The 18545-nt window shown below is 44.0% G+C and overlaps 1 protein-coding gene across 1 annotated transcript in view; it reads left to right on the top strand.

The window, feature by feature from the left end:
* LOC146190255 (cell adhesion molecule Dscam1-like) overlaps positions 1-18545 on the top strand; it is a 367337-nt gene that overhangs the window by 319149 nt on the left and 29643 nt on the right. The window contains exons 19-22 of the mRNA XM_084599756.1: positions 451-549; positions 2796-2981; positions 12624-12920; positions 14965-15135. Of these exons, the coding sequence (XP_084455882.1) occupies positions 451-549; positions 2796-2981; positions 12624-12920; positions 14965-15135 (753 nt within the window). The remainder of the gene's footprint in view (positions 1-450; positions 550-2795; positions 2982-12623; positions 12921-14964; positions 15136-18545) is intronic.

The following is an 18545-nucleotide window of genomic DNA, read 5'->3' as shown; positions in this document are numbered from 1 at the left end:
GGTCTTCTCAAAAATTAAGTTGCTTCCAGTTTAGTAAAGATTACTTGGTTTCAACTTTTGAAATTTATTCTATCACCACCTGTGAAAGGCAGCTAAGTGTACCAAATGAGAGAATCCTTAAGCTCTTTGTAGACAAACAGCAGATGCTAGACTTCCTGAAAGAAAGACTGATCTGTTTTGATGCCTGGTGGCTACAAACCACAGTTACAAGCTTGATTAGCCGTGATGAATCTCGGCATTTGATTCATTTTCGTTCTTGCATCAAAATTAAGGACCACTTGTAAAATTTACTTAATAGTATGTATGCTATGATTTACGTTATTTGTTTTCCATTTCCTGAGCCTTTCCATTTCATTATCTGATTTAGCACACGTAATAGTGCTTTCCTCTCTAATACTTATATCGACATCATTGTTAGGTGCTTCATAAATGTGTTTGCTTGCCTTTCAGATCCACCACCTCCCCCGTCATTAAATGTTTTCAGCACTAGTTCTTCTTCTATCCAGTTGCAGTGGAGTCAGAACCCAAGTGATGAGCAATCTGTAATTGGTATGCCACAATGAGTTCTTTATTTGGCGTTTTCCTCTTTTTCAAGTATTCTCTTGTATGTGTTGCCTTGAGCCGTTCGGTAAGCATTTGTACAACATAGTAATCTAAACAGTCAACTTTATCTTTTTTATTTCGCTGCACACTACTCTTGTCAGACCGCACATATATGTTATAATGTACAATTGCTGCTTACAGAATTTTTATAAAGTGGATCACTTCACCAGCATAAGCGGTTGGAAGTCATAGAGACCTCAGCTTTTGAAAAAGTGCTAATAATAGCAGCAATTGTGGCAGCCTTCCAAATAGGTTGATTTGTCTAAATTGAATTTAAGTTCTTTCTGCCTTTTCTTTAAGGTTATTTGTGATTTTTGTTCAAAGTGCTCATTCTGCCGTGCATATATTTAAGTAAGTGCATGTCTTAAGACATTATTTTATAATTTTATATATCTGTAGGCCTATAGCCCAAAGCTGAAAGCATGGAGAAAATGCGTAAAGGAGGAGCTATTACACCTACAGCTGCCAATTTATGTGCAGTCATCATCCTCATCATCATCATTAGCCTGACTATACCCACTGCGGGGCGAAGGCCTCTCCCATATTTCTCCAATTAACCCGATTCTGTGCTAGCGGCATCCACTTGACCCCTGCGAACTTCTTAACCTCATCCGCCCACCTAACTTTCTGCCCCTCCTACTGCGCTTTCCTTCCCTTGGAGTCCAGTTTGTTACCCTAAGCGACCATCGGTCATCCTCTCTTCGCACTACATGTCCTGCTCATGCCCATTTCTTCTTCTTAATTTCCACTAGAATGTCACTAACTTGAGTTATTTCTCGGACCCACTCTACACGCTTCCTATCTCTTAATGTCACCCCTACCATTTTTCGTTCCACAGCCCTCTGAGTTGTCCTCAACTTAAGTAGAACTCTCTTGGTTAGCCTCCACGTATCAGCCCCATAGGTTTTATACTACTGCTATAATATTGGTCAAGAAATCCCAAGCTGCAGCAAGGAACAAGTTCCACACGACATTTTTATGACTGTGCGCTAATGAGTATGTGTAATTAAAAAAGGATCTTCAAAGCGGCGCTTAAGTATCCTGTTAATGTTTCAGCTTCACAGCACTGACAATTATACCTGTACATCAGTCAGAGACAAAAGTTTGCGGGACGCGAGTTTATGGAAAAATATTTCTGTGCGGTCGGGCAAATATGGAGAATGTACTAAATCACGAGGGGGCATGCACGCCCCATTCAGAAAAAAATATATCAAAAGGTAAAATAGCGAAGCAACGAAGAAATGTTTTTCCATAAATCTACGTTCCGAAAGCTTGTCCTTGACTGTACATTTGTGCCCTGTGTGGCTTGTGACACAAAGTAATGGGTCATGGGTTCGAATCACACCGGAAACCTAAAGGTCCTATAATAATGCGCTCCATCCCAATCTTATTCTTCTTGTTATTTCCTTTTCATGGTCCGGATCTGCGGTTACTACCTGTACTACATGTGCAGTCATATGGCTGCCCAAACCAGAGAACAATATTTTTACTAACCTTTTGGCTTCCTACCACAATTTCCTTCTGTTGACCGTGTGCTGCACTGTTTAAAAATCGCCATTATCTTCAGTACAAAAATCACAGGAAAACAATATGTTATTTGGTTCACAAATAAAATGCGTCAACAAAACACTTAGATATAATGGCGAATGTGAAGTGCTTTCAAGCATATACACATGCAGCATGTAAATGTATGTTATCTCTGTAATCCTCCTCATTTTGTTATTCTGTATTATCGAAAGTAGCATCCTTATCACACTGTCGAACGCAGACTCAAACATTTGCTCGGTCATCAAACCATCTCTGGGACTCCATGACTTGCACAATGCAGGAGCGCAGGCTTTTTGCTCTTTAAAAAAAATACCTCTACCTCAAACATGGACAGCTATGTCCATCTAGCCATTCCAGTGGAAAAATTAAGCAAATAAATCTATACAATTTAAATTATACAGCCATCTATGAAACATTGTCAATAAATCCATTTTCCAAGCTGTGCGAGAGGCCTGTGATGCTGAAGCCAATGGTGTTAAGGCTGTCAAGCCAAGTTTCTGATCATGTCTGATAACGATATAGTCATGAATGGTTTCTATTTATGGGGGGTTTGCTTTATGTGCTACATTTTTAGTTTATTTTAGTCGTATGCATTTTGCGAAGTTCAGTATGTCATAGCTGTTGTATATTGCTTGATGTTCTAGGTTATTACGTCTATGTCAAAGTTCAGCATGGCACTTGGGAGGAGCATCAGGTCTCTGCACACCAAACAACGCACACCTTTGAAGGCCTCCTTTGTGGAACGAGTTACCAGTTTTATGTGGCGTCATACAACAAGATGGGCAAGAGTGATCCCAGTGAGGTGATATCAGCAAAGACTCAAGGGTCATGTAAGTTTGTCCCTTTATGTATCCTGGCTTTGCCATCTTTATATTTTCAGATACCTTATCACTAAATATATTAGAAGGCAGTACTTCTGCACACTTCACAGTTACAGATTGATAACTAGACTTGTGGGGCAAAGTTTATCCTGAGTTGTTTAAATCAGCAGTTTCATTGCAAAAATCATGATTCACAAGATTCCTCCTCCTCCTCATAACATGGGAATATAATGCTTGGTTGAGCCGCAACTGTTTGCTATAGGCATAGTATCTGTTTTTGTGCACCGTATTGCACTTTTCATACAGCTTGAGGTTGCAAAGAATTATTCTTGTAGTACAATACACATAAAGAAGGCCTTTGAAGCAGTATACTAGTGCATTTCTTCTTTCGAGCACATCATTCAGGCAGTGAGAGAAGATGCATGCTTGTCAATTATGTTTGGCTCTTATACAAAGAGTATTCTTATCTTAGTAGCGCAAAAGCATATATAACGCCTAAACCGAGCACAAATCTTTTCTTGTGCCTGGCTGGTTGCCGCAGCAACAGTGACACCTATGCTAAGCTTAAGGCTAAAATTGTGCGGTGTGCTGATCAATTGTGTCAATCCACAGTTATGACTGTGTACCTTTGACCCCTTTCGCCTTTCTGTTAATGATTGAACCAGTGTGATATCAACTGTTATCATGGTGCCAGGCCATGACGTCGGCAGTTGTGTGATCATGTAGTTAAGAAGTGGCAGTCCATCGTGTTTCGCTTCAGTTGGAGCCAGGGTGGAACCCGGGCTGGTGTCGTCAAGGTTAACAAATGCTTCAGCTTTGCAGTGAAACCAAGGCTAGTTTTGATAAGCTTGCCTTGAAATGATAGAGATGCCAAGAAGCTTGGGCCCAGAAGGCACCAAAACAACAAGAAGACAGGCGGGTCAGCCTTTGCATGATCAGGCAAGAAAGGAGATATGCCAAGCTAAATTCATCGCCGAGACTGTAGAACAATGAGAAGAAAGACTGGCAGTATTTCTTTCTGTCTGGAATGATTAGAGGTATGCGGCCCGGCAGTTCTTATAGGATGCGCTGTTAGACACAAGCTTTGTTCACAATTACAAAGTAGGATACTGTATACTCTAGAGTTCTTCTACTTTGCCACAAGGTTGCAGTGCAACGTTGCAGTCACAAGCTCTCGCGAAAAATGTCAGTTTGTTCTTATCTGAGAACAGTTTTAAACTTAGTGTAGATGTAAGAGCTCAGGTTTCAACAGGTAGGTTCCTTTACTTTATTCAGAACTCACCGTGGTAGCTTAATGGTTAGAGCACTCGACTGTTGAATCCAAGGATGCGGGATCAAATTCCAGTCACGGTAGCTTCTTTTTGACTGAGGTGATAAGCAAGATGCCTGTGCACTATGTGATATCAGTGCATTTCAAAGCATCCCAGGGAGTAGAAATTTTCGGAGCCCTCCACTATGGCATCCCTCATAGCCTGAATCCCTTTGCGGTGCTAAACTTTGTAAACGAAACCAATATTATTCAGTTGCTGAATGAAAATTGTAGATTTAATTGCAGGGGCTTTACTTTAATAGGGCCAAACTGCAGAAACACCTTTGCATTAGAATATTAGTGCACAATAATGAACCTTAGGTGGTTGAAATTAAACATAGTTCTCAATTGTGGTATGCCCACAGATCTGCTTTTGCAGTTAAAAGGTGTAGTGGATCACTGTCATTTCTTCAATTTTGCCTGTGTTGCTGTCAGTGCACTGTGATGTATGATCTTTGCTCATGGCTTCTCTTTCAATATACCAGTGATGCTGCGTGACTGATAAAGCATTATTTTTACACAATAACAGCAAAGGAGCTAAAAACATTAAACAATTTGTTTGTGTTGCTACATAAAAGGAAAATATTATGCACAGAATTCTTTAAGCCATGACTGCTAAATTTACCTTCAAATTTTACTGCAGGACCTCTTTCAAGACTTCTTTCTTCATAGTTTCATGCTAGTTTTGGTACTGCTGGTCATTATTTATTTATTAGGGTACTTCAAATCACCTGAAGGCATTGTTGTAGGGAGGTGTTACAGAGCAAAACATACACGAACAAGGGTTAAGGGAACAATGTTTCAAGAGTAGGAAACCGTATGATGAATGAAAATTCAACAAATGAGAAGCAGTACAGAGTGAAACTTCAAAGTAAGAGAAATAATTGTTGCACACAAAAGAAAAATATAAATATACTGCACTACTGAAAGCAACAGGTGGTCACAGTTTTTTGCTACTCGCTATCACAAGGTTGCCATCTTAGCAAACTCAAAAGCCCTGAGACATGCAGTTCCACTGAGTAGTGGTGCGGGGAAAGAAAGACAACTGATATATTTTTGTTCGACAGGAAATTTAACCTATTTTTCTGTTATGGCCATGTCTTTACTTGTGATATGAAAGTAGGTGGTTTAAGGAAAATATAGCGATTGATGGTATTATGATTCCAGTCAATGAAATTTAACAGCGGACACTTACCTACAGTACAGCACATATCAAGCATATCCCAACTGAACAATTTCTTTAGGGTGATGACACTAGTGCTGATCTGGTATTAGTTACAAATCATGCCTCACTGCTCTGCATAGATTCCAATTTAGTAATGAAGGTTACAGGCTACGAGTCCCAGACCACGGCTGCATATTCCAAGATAAGGCACACACTGGAAAAATATAAAACTCTTTTACTTCACGCGATGCTTTCCTGAAGTTGCTTCTCAAAAAATTAGATACTATAAGGCTGGCTTTTACTGTTATACATTCGTGCCTCGTTAATATGGACACTTTGGTTTCCGACCAAAACTGTCCATAAAGCGAGTCATCCACAATAACGCATCATGAATAAAAACGAAAAGGATTTTATTGAGAAAAAAAAAATTGTAATTAATGACTGCTTTTGTACATAACTGGATTCCAAGAGAAGGAAAGCGTAGCAGGGGGAAAGTTAGGTGGCCGGATGAGGTTAAGAAGTTCGCGGGGGCCAAGTGGACGCAGCTAGCACAGAACCAGGTTAAGTGGAGAAATGCGGGAGAGGCCTTCATCCTGCAGTGGGTATAGTCAGGCTGATGATGATGATGATGATGCACATAACGATGGACACTGGACTCAAAATTTCACAGAACACCGGCAAGTTTGAGTGCATTATCCTTGTCATTGTTGTCTTCGAAAAATTGTAGTGCAGTCTGAAGCGACTCGTGTACCATGACACCCGTGATGGTGGGCTTTGTGTTGGTCAAACTTTTGAGCACGAACTCCTCACTGGCCGATGAATCAGCGTCCGATTCTCTACTCACTGCCACTTCCAAAATAGCCTCGTCGCTGAGCAAAGTAGCCGCTAAGTAACTGCTTGAGATTCTCCTGAGGCGAGGAAACAGCCGAGCTGTCGATAGTCCCTCATGGCTTGGATTGACTGAGATGGCTTTTGCCGCTTGTATTCACAGATTTCCTCGCGCTTACGTTCAACTCTGTTCTTTTGCAACTACCACCATGTCAAAAGCCAGACTCAAGTTGAGGGTTACAGGCTCCTGATGCTTTGCACTTTTTTGCCCAGTTAACCATTCTGCCTTTCCGTTCTTCTGATTCTTTCTTTTTTTGCCTTGTACTGTTTCCGTAAGGAAGCAAAGGAGTCAAGTTGGCCAGCTGCTATGCAGAGGGCTATCAAACATCCCATCTTCTTGGCGCCGTTTCTATGTGTTCTTATGAAACAAACCCTGCAAGCTGAAGTATAGTTTAGAACGATGGCTAGCCGACTACAAAGAGCTCAGACTTTGTCAAGGCCTCATCGCTGACTCAAAGCGAAGCCGACATGCGGACCGCCTGGTGTGCAAAATGTGGCAGTTCGGCAGCACAACAGGGACGAAAACCAGGAGCATGGGGGGGAAGCGCGTTCAGGACGGGACGCCCGGTCTCGGTTACGTGTTCGTACGTCGCCTTTCTTTTGTCGCTCTACTTTGTGAGTGTGTCTTAACTCTCACCAAAAAGCGTTAATGGCTTCATGGAACACACATTGTGCTTTGGGAAAGAAAACTTCAGTTCCCACTGCCACTGTAGGCACTTGTCGTTCTTCCTGTCATTTCTTTCTTACGCTTTTACCGGCCTCCCTGTCTCACGTTCAGCAGAATTTATTGCAACCACATGTTGCTGTTTTCCCGACTGCAGCGGCACTTCCACTGCATCCAGAAATCTCCGGGTTCCCCCCTTTCGGGGTCTTTCTTACGCTGACCCTCGGTTTGCTGTGTACGTTCCTCTCCGCTCTTGCGCTCCCCCCCCCCCCCCCCCCTCCTAAAACGGCGACACGCCCGCTTTGGTTCTTTCCAACCCCACAGGACCCGTTCAGGTATCCCGCCGTATCGGCTGTCGCATAGGTTCCCGGGCGGCGCGCCCTTTTTTAACTTGCGTTCGGACTCCTCTGCTTTTTTTCAAGCACTGTCCATATTAACGAGACAAAAATACATGGGCCCAAGTGGGCCGTGTGCATTCTTCCACTCTCCATTGTCCAGACAGCGAGTTTCCGTATTAGCGAGGCATAAATACATTGAAAAGGTTTCGTCCCCAGAAAAACTGCCCATAATTCGGGTCGTCCATATTAACGGGGCACGACTGTATAGCTTACATGGCTATTCCAGGTTACATTCTATGAAAAAATAGCACCCAAGTATTTAGATTCCTCGGTTACTGATATCTGCTCACAATCTAAGTAATATATTCTTTTCTTATGGGATTGCATTTTCTACCAAACCACACGTGACATTTCGAAATATTTAATTTCGTATACTATTATGACATTACGAAACAATGTGGTCGCAATCTGCTTGTAAGGCAGTGGTGTCTACAGGATTGTTAATGTTTCTATAAATGACACAGTCACCGGCATATAGGGAATCTAATCTTAAATGTGACATCTAAGCCAATATCATTAATGTATATTAAGGATAAAAGTGGCCCTTGTATGGATCCTTGTGGCTCGCCTGATGATACTAAGAGTGAGTCTGAATATACATCCGTTAATTACTACTTTTTAGTTTCTGTTTGTCAGATAGTCTTCAAGCCACTTAAGAACGCAATCTGGCAATCCAAGGTAGGATAGTTTTGAAAGGAGCAGAGCACATGGAACTGTATCAAAAGCCTTTCAAAAATCTAACATGATGCAGTCTGTCTGTATGCCATAGTCAAGTGAAAAATAAAAGATCATGGGAAAATTCAATCATTTGAGCCACGCATTAATGACCGGCCCTGAAACCACATTGATAAGGAGCGAGGAAATCGTTTTAGGCTAAGTGAGGATAAATGCTGGAATATATTATGTGTTCTTATGTTTTGCAGCATACACTAGTTAGGGAAATGGGCCTGTAATTGGAAACCATACTTCAAAAGCCAATTTTGTGTACTGGAACTACGTTAGCAGCTTTCCAATCTGATGGCAGCTCTTTAACAGGAGTGACAGTTGGAATATGACTGCAAGAAATTACGTCTCACTTTGTAAAATTCCTATGTATTGAATTGTAAAAGGAGCAGTATGTTTTATTACTTTTTGGAGAATTTGTATAAGTTTGTTTTTCAAAGGGGCTCCCAACCATGCCCTTAAGCAATTGAATGTAACACATCCAGCAAATCAAGCACGTCATTGTAAACATCTCGGACATGGTGCACGGTCTTATCTGCCATATAAAATTCCCAGTCTTAACAGGGAGCAAGCTTGCCTTTTTCTGCCTGTTCTTTGTTGTCAGTAATTAGCTGTAGATGGGGTGTTAATGCTTATGCATGTTTGGGATTGGTTCATTTTCTAGACAAGGTGCATGCATGGTCTGCAGGATATTATTCAGGGCAATGCAAAAAATTTGTGGCATGATAGTTTTGTGCAATATTTAAACTAATAATCCAAATTTTACACAATGGCGGACAAGCGGCCTCCCAACTCAAATGTGGACTTGCGTCCTTGGCAAAACGCAATTAATATCCACTCAAACCTTCCAAGACATGCTGAGGGGATATTGTAGCCACTGCTAGTGGAAACCTACCTGTGCAGCATGAATAGACTCATCAAGATAGTGCTACAGTCCAGCCCACTTATAACGAACTTGATCGTCACGCGGCATTTGTTCGTTGTATCCAAAGTTCGTAGTAAGTGGACCACCTATAATACGGGCAAAACGAGCAAGTGAGACGAAAGTTAACTTTATTTTTGAAAAAAGCCCGTGATGCATGTCTGCTTCTTCAAAGCTGATCGCATCACTGCCGTTTCTAATATTTCCAGCGCGGTAATATGTTCATCGCCAAGGCCTCTGCTGCGCACGAGTTCCTTAAGCGACGCAATGCAACCGATCGCGGTTGAAGCGTTCACAGCAACCGGCGGTAGAGCAGCGTCATCGTCCTCGTCGGTCTCTGGGCAGTCAGGAAGGGCTCGCACTTCACGCACAATAGCTTCGTCAGTGCATGGCTCCGCATGTCGGCGTCGTCATCAGAAGAAACAAAATCGTCCCAGGCAACGTCAGGTCCGGCCAGCTGCGTGTCAACGACACGTTGCCACATGTCCTCGTGCGACCGGCCTTCCGGTGGGTGATCTATGGCGTCCTTGGTGCCTGGGCCCATAAAACCCGCCTTGCGAAAGCAATTTGCTATGCACTCCGCGGTGCGTTCATCCACACCGCTTTCAACATCTCCACGGTGGCAAGCAAGCTGATGCGAACTAGCATGGCAGCATCAATCGCGATCAACAAGCGTTGGATGACGCGCCGCCGGTAGCACACCTTGAACGCATGAATGATGCCCATATCCAGCGGCTGAATTTTGCAGGTTGCATTGGGAAGCAAGAAGAGCACTGTCACTGCACTCAAGAAAGGCTGCACATGGTGCACCGCACAGTTATCCAGCACGAGCAGGACCTTCCTGTTTTTTCGTGCCATGTCGCGGTCGAACTCGACAAGCCACTTGGCAAATAAGTCACGACTCATCCAGGTTTTTGTATTGTTCCTGTAGCGTACAGGCACGCAGCTTCCAAAGCATCGCGGCTTACTTGACTTGCCAATGACAAAAGGCAGCTGCCGGTCACTGCCGTCCATATTGACTCACAGAAGAACGGTTATGCGCAACTTGCTGTTCTTCCCTCCTGCGCACTTGTCGCCTTTCAAGGCATGCGTTTTAGATGGCAACATCTGATAAAACAACGCAGTCTCGTCGGCATTGTAAACGTCCCGTGGAGCATAGCTCGTGATTGTTGGGAGGTTGTCGGAAAGCCACGCATCAACGTCCTCGTTGTTCACAGACACGGCCTCGCCGACGACCGCCTTGAAAACAATTCCGTGGCGAGCCTTCAACCGGTGGAGCCATCCATTGCCTGGGCTGAAATCGGGAAAGTCCAAAAGGAAGGCGAAGTCTTTAGCCTTGGAGAGCTTCAGCGGTCCACTGATCGGAACGTTGCGAGACCGGGCGTCAGCGAACCACTTCAGCAGTGCGTCCTCAACGTCCGCGTAGGTCGCCTTCCGAAGGCGTTTTCTAGTCGTCGGGTCGGCACTCACGGTAGCACCAAGAATCTTTTCCTTGTCCTTAGCAATGGTTGAAATGGTCGATTTCGACAGTCCGTACTTCTTGACCAGTTCGCAGTTTTTTGCATCTTGAGCAAGTTCATTAACAATGGCCATCTTCGTTGCGATGTCGGCAGCTTTCCTTTTAGCACCTGAAGAGGTCGGCGTACAGTCCTCCATCGCACCAGGCGCAAGTCAAGCCCTTGGGCTCGCGCGTTGATGCAGCCTTCAACTCCCCGATCTGGGAAAGGCACAGATGCCTTTCCCAGATCGGGGAAAGGCATCTGTGCATTATATAGTGCACGCATTATATAGTGCCTGATATAATGCGCCTTGCATTTGTGTTGGGCATGGTGTTTTCACATTGTTTTCTGTTTCGTTGCAGCTATATTTTTGCGCATTTTTATTTGTTGCTTAGAGGTCAGTTCCATTTTTGATATGTTAAAACTTGGCACCGACTGGATGGTGCTGGTGTTTTGTTTGTCGTGTTCCACCTTTGTAATCTGTACCCTGTATCGCTCCTATCTTGGTCCTGACCGGACTGATAGTATCTCTAATAAATAAATAAATAAATGCGGCAACGGTGTCAACGCAGTGCCATCGCACAGAAAGAATCGACGGCGCAATGCCCTCAGCGCGGGGTGGCAACGGAGCAACAAATGGAGAACCGGTTTGAGCCGGTAGAGCAGGCGCCTGACTTTCCGGATTGGCCGACGCAGATCACGTGGATGCATCACAGCGACGCGGGCGGCGCCACTTTGTCTTTCGTCACCACGCGCGCGCGCTTTTTCGTTTTCATTTTTCAACGCGCGCTTTTTCCTTTTTTACTTTATTTTACCCGCAAAGGAGAGCCGGGGGACGCTTTGTGCGCTCTGTGTTCACGTTGTGTCAGGGGAACACAATTCGCCTGCCGCGGGTTCGCAGTCAAGCGAAACCGCGCCAAACACCGCCGGCTTGGTCAACTACGGGGGCCCGACAGCTTCGCGTTCGCTCTAACCGAGTGTTGAGGCCACAACAGTTCGTTCTATGTGAGACATTGTGCCATTGCCCCAATATATATTTTGACGGTAGCACCGGCCTCGTTCGTACTAAGCGAGCGTTCGTTATATCTGCAGCTGTTATAAGTGGGCTGGACTGTAAAACTTAAGAGCAATGTCACTATGGCTACTGCCATGCAGGCATACGTGTAGGAGGCATATGAGAGTGCAAGCTCAGTTAAATGAAGCCTAGTAAAAATTTTTAAAGGCACCATTTTTTTAGAGGTGCCCCGTAGTACATTTCCCAGAGACAATGTAATGGTGTTTCAAGATCACTTTAAAGGAACTTCCTATGTGCCTGCTATATAATACATTGAGCTAGCACCATCCTAAAAGATTAGGTAGTATTACTTATATGGACACATCTAATGGTTGGTTGCTGAATGGCAGATGCGAGTGTCTTCAAATCTGGACACGGGCAAAATGCAAAAGCACCCATACGCTTTGCAATGTCAGTGCTCATTTAATGGTCGCAAGTGGCTGAATCCGAAGCCTTCCACTACAGGGCCTCTCATAGCCCATGTGCTGTTTTTAGACATAAGAAACTGTGCATACCTACCATGCTAACTTTTCTCATGTCTGGTCTGTAAGGGCAACTGCAGTTGATCACGCTATGGCAATGCATACTGTGGGGTCTTCATTGAATAACAGTGCTCCTGCAGTGGTAGCAGAATCAAAAGGGACATTGTGTACTAGAACATGTACTAGAACAGCAAAAATGCAATAAATGGCAGCATTTCTGACTAGTTGTTCAGTGATGTCTATTTAGCCATCTTGTGTTACAAAATCATTTAATGGGTCCTAAAAGAATGAGCATTTTGTCAGGTTGGTCAGCCACCTTAGCTTACAATATAAAAAATAGTAGAGTAAGAAGGATGGCAAAAATAGCAGTTCCTTCTGGGGTCATGACCTGGTAAATAAAATGACCAAGTTAGATCTCACAGGACATTTTTCAGTCTCTGCACATGACTGTATTGTCAGAAAGCTTATTCCGTGAGAGCGGACCTTTCATTGCTAGAGTATGGGTGAGATTGCTTCATTGGGCATTTTACCCTATTACAATATGCAGCTCCAGTAGCTCCCAAGCGTGACGCTGTGCTGAGCGTGAATGGTGCAGCTCTGACGGTGAACCTGAACAGCTGGAATGCTGCTGGGTGCCCGATCCTTTCATTCACCGTCCAGTATCGTGTTCAGGAGGAGGGCCACGACTGGATCCTCATTTCTGATTCAATCCCAGCTGAGCAGAAGACTTTAGTAGTGCCCGACCTGGTGCCTGGGAAGTGGTACACCTTACGTGTGGCGGCACACAGCGAAGCGGGGACCACTGAACATGATTACACCTTCAGCACACTCACCAAGGCTGGAGGTTTGTTCATGCAGATTTGTTCTTTCATGGCCACAACACGGCTTCTGTTTCCCATTTTCTACTGCTGCCAGTTAGAGCCCTTACTTGAGTGGCATATCATATGCACAACATACAGTCTTTCAGTTACTTGGTTCTGACAGCTGTGCATGCTTCTTATGTCATTCTTGTTTTTGTTGCTAGTGATGTCTTATGGATGGATTCACGTGCACACAACCAGACTCTCATAGTGCTTGTTACAGACAAAAAGGGCAGTCTGTTGTGGCTGATAATGATGTTTGCACGTATGGGGCATGGGATAATTTTTTTTTGTTAAAGCTTTTGCGGCCATGCCTTGGTTTGAAACTTAAAATGTTATCAGTGCAGGGCCAAGTGGGAGGGACCTATTTTGTCAGTAGTGCTGGGTGGCACATAGCACGTAAATCCTTGTGTGTAAACTGGACCACATTAACAAACAAGGCTGGCAGGTCCAGATGAGATCTTTCTATCTCTATGGAGAGTGTTTTTAGGGCAGTAGCACTAAGGCTTTCAATCTCAAAAATCCTGTTGTTGTTGTTGTTGTTGTTGTTTTTGAGTGTCTGAAGCCTCTAACCTTGAAAGAAATAAAATGAATATGGCCGCTGCTGGGCTTAGGTGGGCTTCAATGTGCTAAGAATCCAGAATGCTCTGATATCATATTACTTTCTTAATCCACGTTAAGCAGTCCCAAAATTTTTTTTTATTGCACTTCTACTAAAGCCTCAGTCACTGATTTTTCCAGTTTTTGCGTGAAAGCCTGACTTTGATGCCCTAGTCTTGAACTGAAAGTGAAATGAAATGCAGTGGTGCTAGAAAGCATGCTTCGCATTTGGCCAACTAACTTAATCAATTGTATGCAGCTGCAGGAATCGAACTGCTGTGCCAAATTGCATGAAAGGCAAACCTTTGTGCCATTTTGCTTCAAGATGTGATCTGATGAAAAGTGGCATGAAACTGTCGTCTATTACAGTTCAAGTGTGCAAGTGCACTAAAAAGTCGGCTCTTGGCATAGTCTGTGCTCATCAAGCCTCATTCCATGAAATGTAGAAAGGAGGAAGATTTCTCCCTTATGCATAGAATTAGTCTTAGAGCTACTTTTGTGCTTGCTGAGCATTGTGGCAAAAGCGGTACTAATGAGAAGCAACAAAGGCAGTCACGAGCAGCGATTGAGGCAAGAATAAAATATTGTTTTCAATGTCACTGCTGAATAGAGCTTGATCAAAACAAACACCAGCAAAAACTTCAGCAATGCGTAATTGCATTGCTGAACCTGTGAAATGAGGTACAGATTGCTCGTGCTTGCTTCAGCACGAGCAGCCTGTCATGTTTTTTTCTCACTAGAGTGAGAATCTTTTAAAATGAAGGGCTTTAGTTATATGTATTAGCGTATCCCGTGCACTTGAAAAACTTTTCTCGTGCAGTTTGCAAAATATAATGGGAAAGTGCAAAAGCGGTGAACAAGAATGCTGCAGTCACACATTATCCTCGTGTGTAGCCAGCTCTTCATTGGTGCAGGCTGAAAGTACAGTTTCACAACATTATACCTCAAATGACTTCACTAGTGCCACTTTCATCAGTAAAATTTGCGATAGCTTGTCGGGCGTCCTCTCTTTGTAATTATGCCTATACAGCTGCCAAAATGAAACAAAAATTTTGACAGTGCTTAAGGAATGCTGTTTTTGTTGTTCGGTCCACACGGACAACTCTAGGCCTTAAGCTCTGGCTTTGCTCATAAATCTTCATATTTTAGTTCCACTTGTTACTAAAGGCCTTATAACAAGTGCATAGATGCAGTGGTTGTTTATCTAGTGTGTTTATCTTGTCATGCAGTCTCTCTACTTTCAGGAAGCGAGTGTTTTATCAGAACAGATGCAACTTTGTTGTCCTTAATCGCATTTCTTAATAGTCAAAAATATAAATTGATGCGAAAGACTTGTAAAGACACAGGTTGGAGAGACAGGTGCCAGCAATACCAGACCAGGACAATAGTGGTACCTGAAGTTGGTACAATCTTCTTCATGTTTTGCAGCAAGCATTCCACCTCTGAACAGCCTGGAGGGGCGCAAGCCAGCTTTTTACAAGAGTGTCGGCATCATGGTTCCCATTGTGTGCGTTGTGGCAATCGTGGTTCTCATCGTGGCTATCCTGTCATATGTCATACCACGGAGACGGAGGCAGGCGACTCCCAACCACTTCATTGGTCAGCACAACACCTTGTGTGTTCTTGCCAAGAGCTGCAGTAGTGATTCTCATCCAGTGATAGAAATGCCATGTGGCCTGGTGAAAGCAGCACGTTTCCACATAATTGGCACACCCTAATATGGCGAGGTCATTGTAGAATTAATGATGCAGTTAACTGAGGCTGTAAAATAACTCTCTATTTATCGTTAAGCTATGAGGTTCTGTTTATTTGTAGGTCGAATCAGTGAAAGAAACAATGGTCTAAACATTACAGTGACTTATTTATTCTCAGTAGTATGTATTTATTTGCTGCGGTGAGACTGAAATTCACATTTATAGAAGGGTAGCTGGCCGCCATTTTTTTCGGGTCCATTTCTTGACCATAATACTTTGATTGTAACTGCACGTTGACACGATTTATTTTTTTGCCTTTTATACGAGATCATTAGGCTGCCTGGAGATGTTTTTTGACTGCTAACCCCCCAATCCCCAGTTGGCCTCATTTTTAGCATGCTAGAAACTCTGCGACCTTGACATTGTATTGTGGAATTCCTTTGAAGACAATGAAAACTTTTTTCAAACACTACAGTCGAACCCGGATATATCGAATTTTGGCTATATCGAACTCACGAAATATCCCCTTGAAAATTCCATGTAAAAGTATAGGAAAGCCGCGTTATATATCGAATTCAATTTCACCGGTCGTTCGATATATCGAACTCCGCACCACGCACTGGAAAGTGTGCCTTCCCCAAAGACGATCGCATCACCTTTGGCCGTTTGCCGCATGACGTTTTCAAGCCACGCGCGGAAGGAATGAAAGGGGACAGTTCAGCGACGGCTGGTCTGGGCAGCGCCGCACCCATTCCCCAAAGGTATAGTGTTCTAGAATTGAGAAGTGTGCCGTCTGCCGCCGGCGAGCTGGTCGTTTCAGCGATGACAGGAGAGAGGGCGCTGTGTGCAGGAGGAGCGCAGTGAGCGCGGAGCAGACAGCTGGGTGAACCGTCACCGCTAGTTCAATCCGACTCCGAAGGCGCGTAGCAATAAATTGTGCCGCTTTAGCTCCCACACGCTTGTCTAAATGTATTAAAACGGTTATGTTCATGAACAAAACAACTAGTTCCCTATAAAATAAGCGGCCGTCGTCAGGGAACGGCAATACAAATACAGGCAATGTAAGATACAGATTGCCGACGAACTGACAAGCAACGGCAAGATATATTTCCTGAACGTATTGGGTGATTTATTTCTCGAGCACTAGCGGGAGGTTCAATGACGAATGTCTAACGTATTTCTATGATCATGTAAATTTTTAATATTGGATGCACCGGTTTATGCGGGCTAGACTGAAGTCTTCCATCGACGCTCGCACGTACTGAAAACGCAGTGAATGGTGTTTTAGGCTAGGCTAGCGTACTTTTTGCACCACATGTAAATAGAGGTATGCGAAGATTGCTTGAAGACAGAAATTATGCCAGCGCTTACTGGTGACTTTATTTAAATGTGGGCGAATACATATGAACTGGCAGTCCTACTCCAAAGGAAATGAATGAATGAGAGCACATAGCAATGAACGAAACCACATAATGGACGACGTGAAAGAAAAAAATCGCGACTTAGTGCAAGAATATGGTACAAACGTATAAAACTGTACAGAACTATATGAGAATATTAATGAACCGTACTAGGCCGTGAATAAATTAAGCTGCTAAATTTGAAAACACTCAAGAGAAAGGCAGAATGATTAAAGTCCCAAACACGATTACTTGCACCTCCTCAGCTTTAGGTGCTTTACCTGCTCTGCTTTAGAGGTCTGCTCTTGGTTTAGCGACTTGGCATAAAAACGCAATCGCATGAGGACGTAGAACTTCACTATGTTAAGTGTCATATTTATTTGTCATGAGTAGGGCAACCAAACTTGGAAACCTCTGCGCTTTGCAAAAACAAAGCACACGCATGCTATTTGCGTTAATCTTTCTTGAACTAAAAAAAAAAAAAAAAAAAACCGTGAAAGACTCTTCCAGCGTGTGCACGAGCTTTGCAAGCTCCGAGGAGGATAAAGAAGACCTCCGTGGTCGAAGTTTGAGATAAATTGATTTTCTTCTTTTTGTGCCGCGCACGATTTGCTTGAAATGAGATAAGCGGAGCAAGCACTGCATTTTGACTTCTTCATGAACTTTCTATCGACATATCCTGCAATATAAGCTATTAGACGGCTAGAACTGTGCCTAGTGATCGTATCTGTGGTCATCTGAAAGAAGGGAATTCAAAGTAGCTTCGACGTCCTCGAGCCTTCCCTCGTCAACCAAACGGTCAAGCTCGATCATCAATAGGATTTGAAAGAAGCTGGGTAGGTTTCTCGCTTGTACGGCTAATTCCAAGTAAGGCATTTACAATTTCAGCATTACAATTTCCTGTCTTTGCGGGCTTCGCTAAGTTGTAAAATGCCAGGGCATTAACTGTCACTAAAAATTGAGCCGGCGTGGGATGATCGTTGCAGCCATTAAATTGCCTCACAATGCCAAAGAGGTTTTCTAGTTTGTCTTGGCTTAGTCTCGATGTGATAATGCACGTAAAACCGTATTTTGCAGATAAGTAGTCAACGAGGTCGACTGTGGACTGCAAAGTTACCCGAAGGCCTTCCGCGGTACTGTTGCTTAGGAAACCATGTTTTGAGTGTATTTCGAGAAGGGAAGGGTTCGAATAGGAAAGGCAGCAGAAAGCGCGCAATGAGCCAGAAGAAAGAACGAAAGGAAGGAAAAGAGCATTCAGTAAAAGAAGAGGGGGGGGGGGGGGGGAGTCATACAAAACGGACGGAACTGTCACTGTGCTCTCTGCAAACATGTGTTTTCCTGCTTGGCCAATCATCGCTCTTCGCTCAACAACGCGCCATAGTACAACAGCCAGAAAAGCAACGCGATGCAACAAAATTCACGCAGGAAAAGAGCCGCAGAAGCAGACGCCCCAAGCGTTTCCTCTTCGGCGCGCGCGCTTGTGATGCGCTCCTACGGCTGACAGCGCCACCTACGCCTTTCATCGCTCCGGCGACCACGTCGCTCCCATTGCCGCGCGCCGAAGACGGCACACTTCCCAATTCTAGAACACTATACCAAAGGCGCGCGCATCTGCAGTTGTCGTTTCCCGCGCGCCAACACATGACGTTTGCAAGCCATGTGAGTGGATGCGCCCATTCTTTTGCCGAGCTATCTCTCTCCTTCAGCATGCGCAACGCATGCGCCAAGCCAGCTCAGCCCGTTTTCAGACAGACATCGGACGCTTTCTCCAGCGTGTGTTGCGAACCCTCTGCGTGCGGCGGCGCGTTCGCCTGCGGATGTTAAGAAGCGGCAGCATCTGTGTTTTTTGTTTGTTTGTTTATTTGTTTGTTTTTTTTTTTTTTGCGAGAGTCATCCTTCCTTATCGTTGTGCTGT

The sequence above is a fragment of the Amblyomma maculatum genome, chromosome 4, assembly GCF_055883805.1.
Source record: "Amblyomma maculatum isolate TAMU_Amacu chromosome 4, ASM5588380v1, whole genome shotgun sequence".
Lineage (NCBI taxonomy): Eukaryota > Metazoa > Arthropoda > Arachnida > Ixodida > Ixodidae > Amblyomma > Amblyomma maculatum.
Note: the sequence above shows the minus strand (reverse complement) of the source record. Positions and strands in the feature narration are given on the sequence as shown.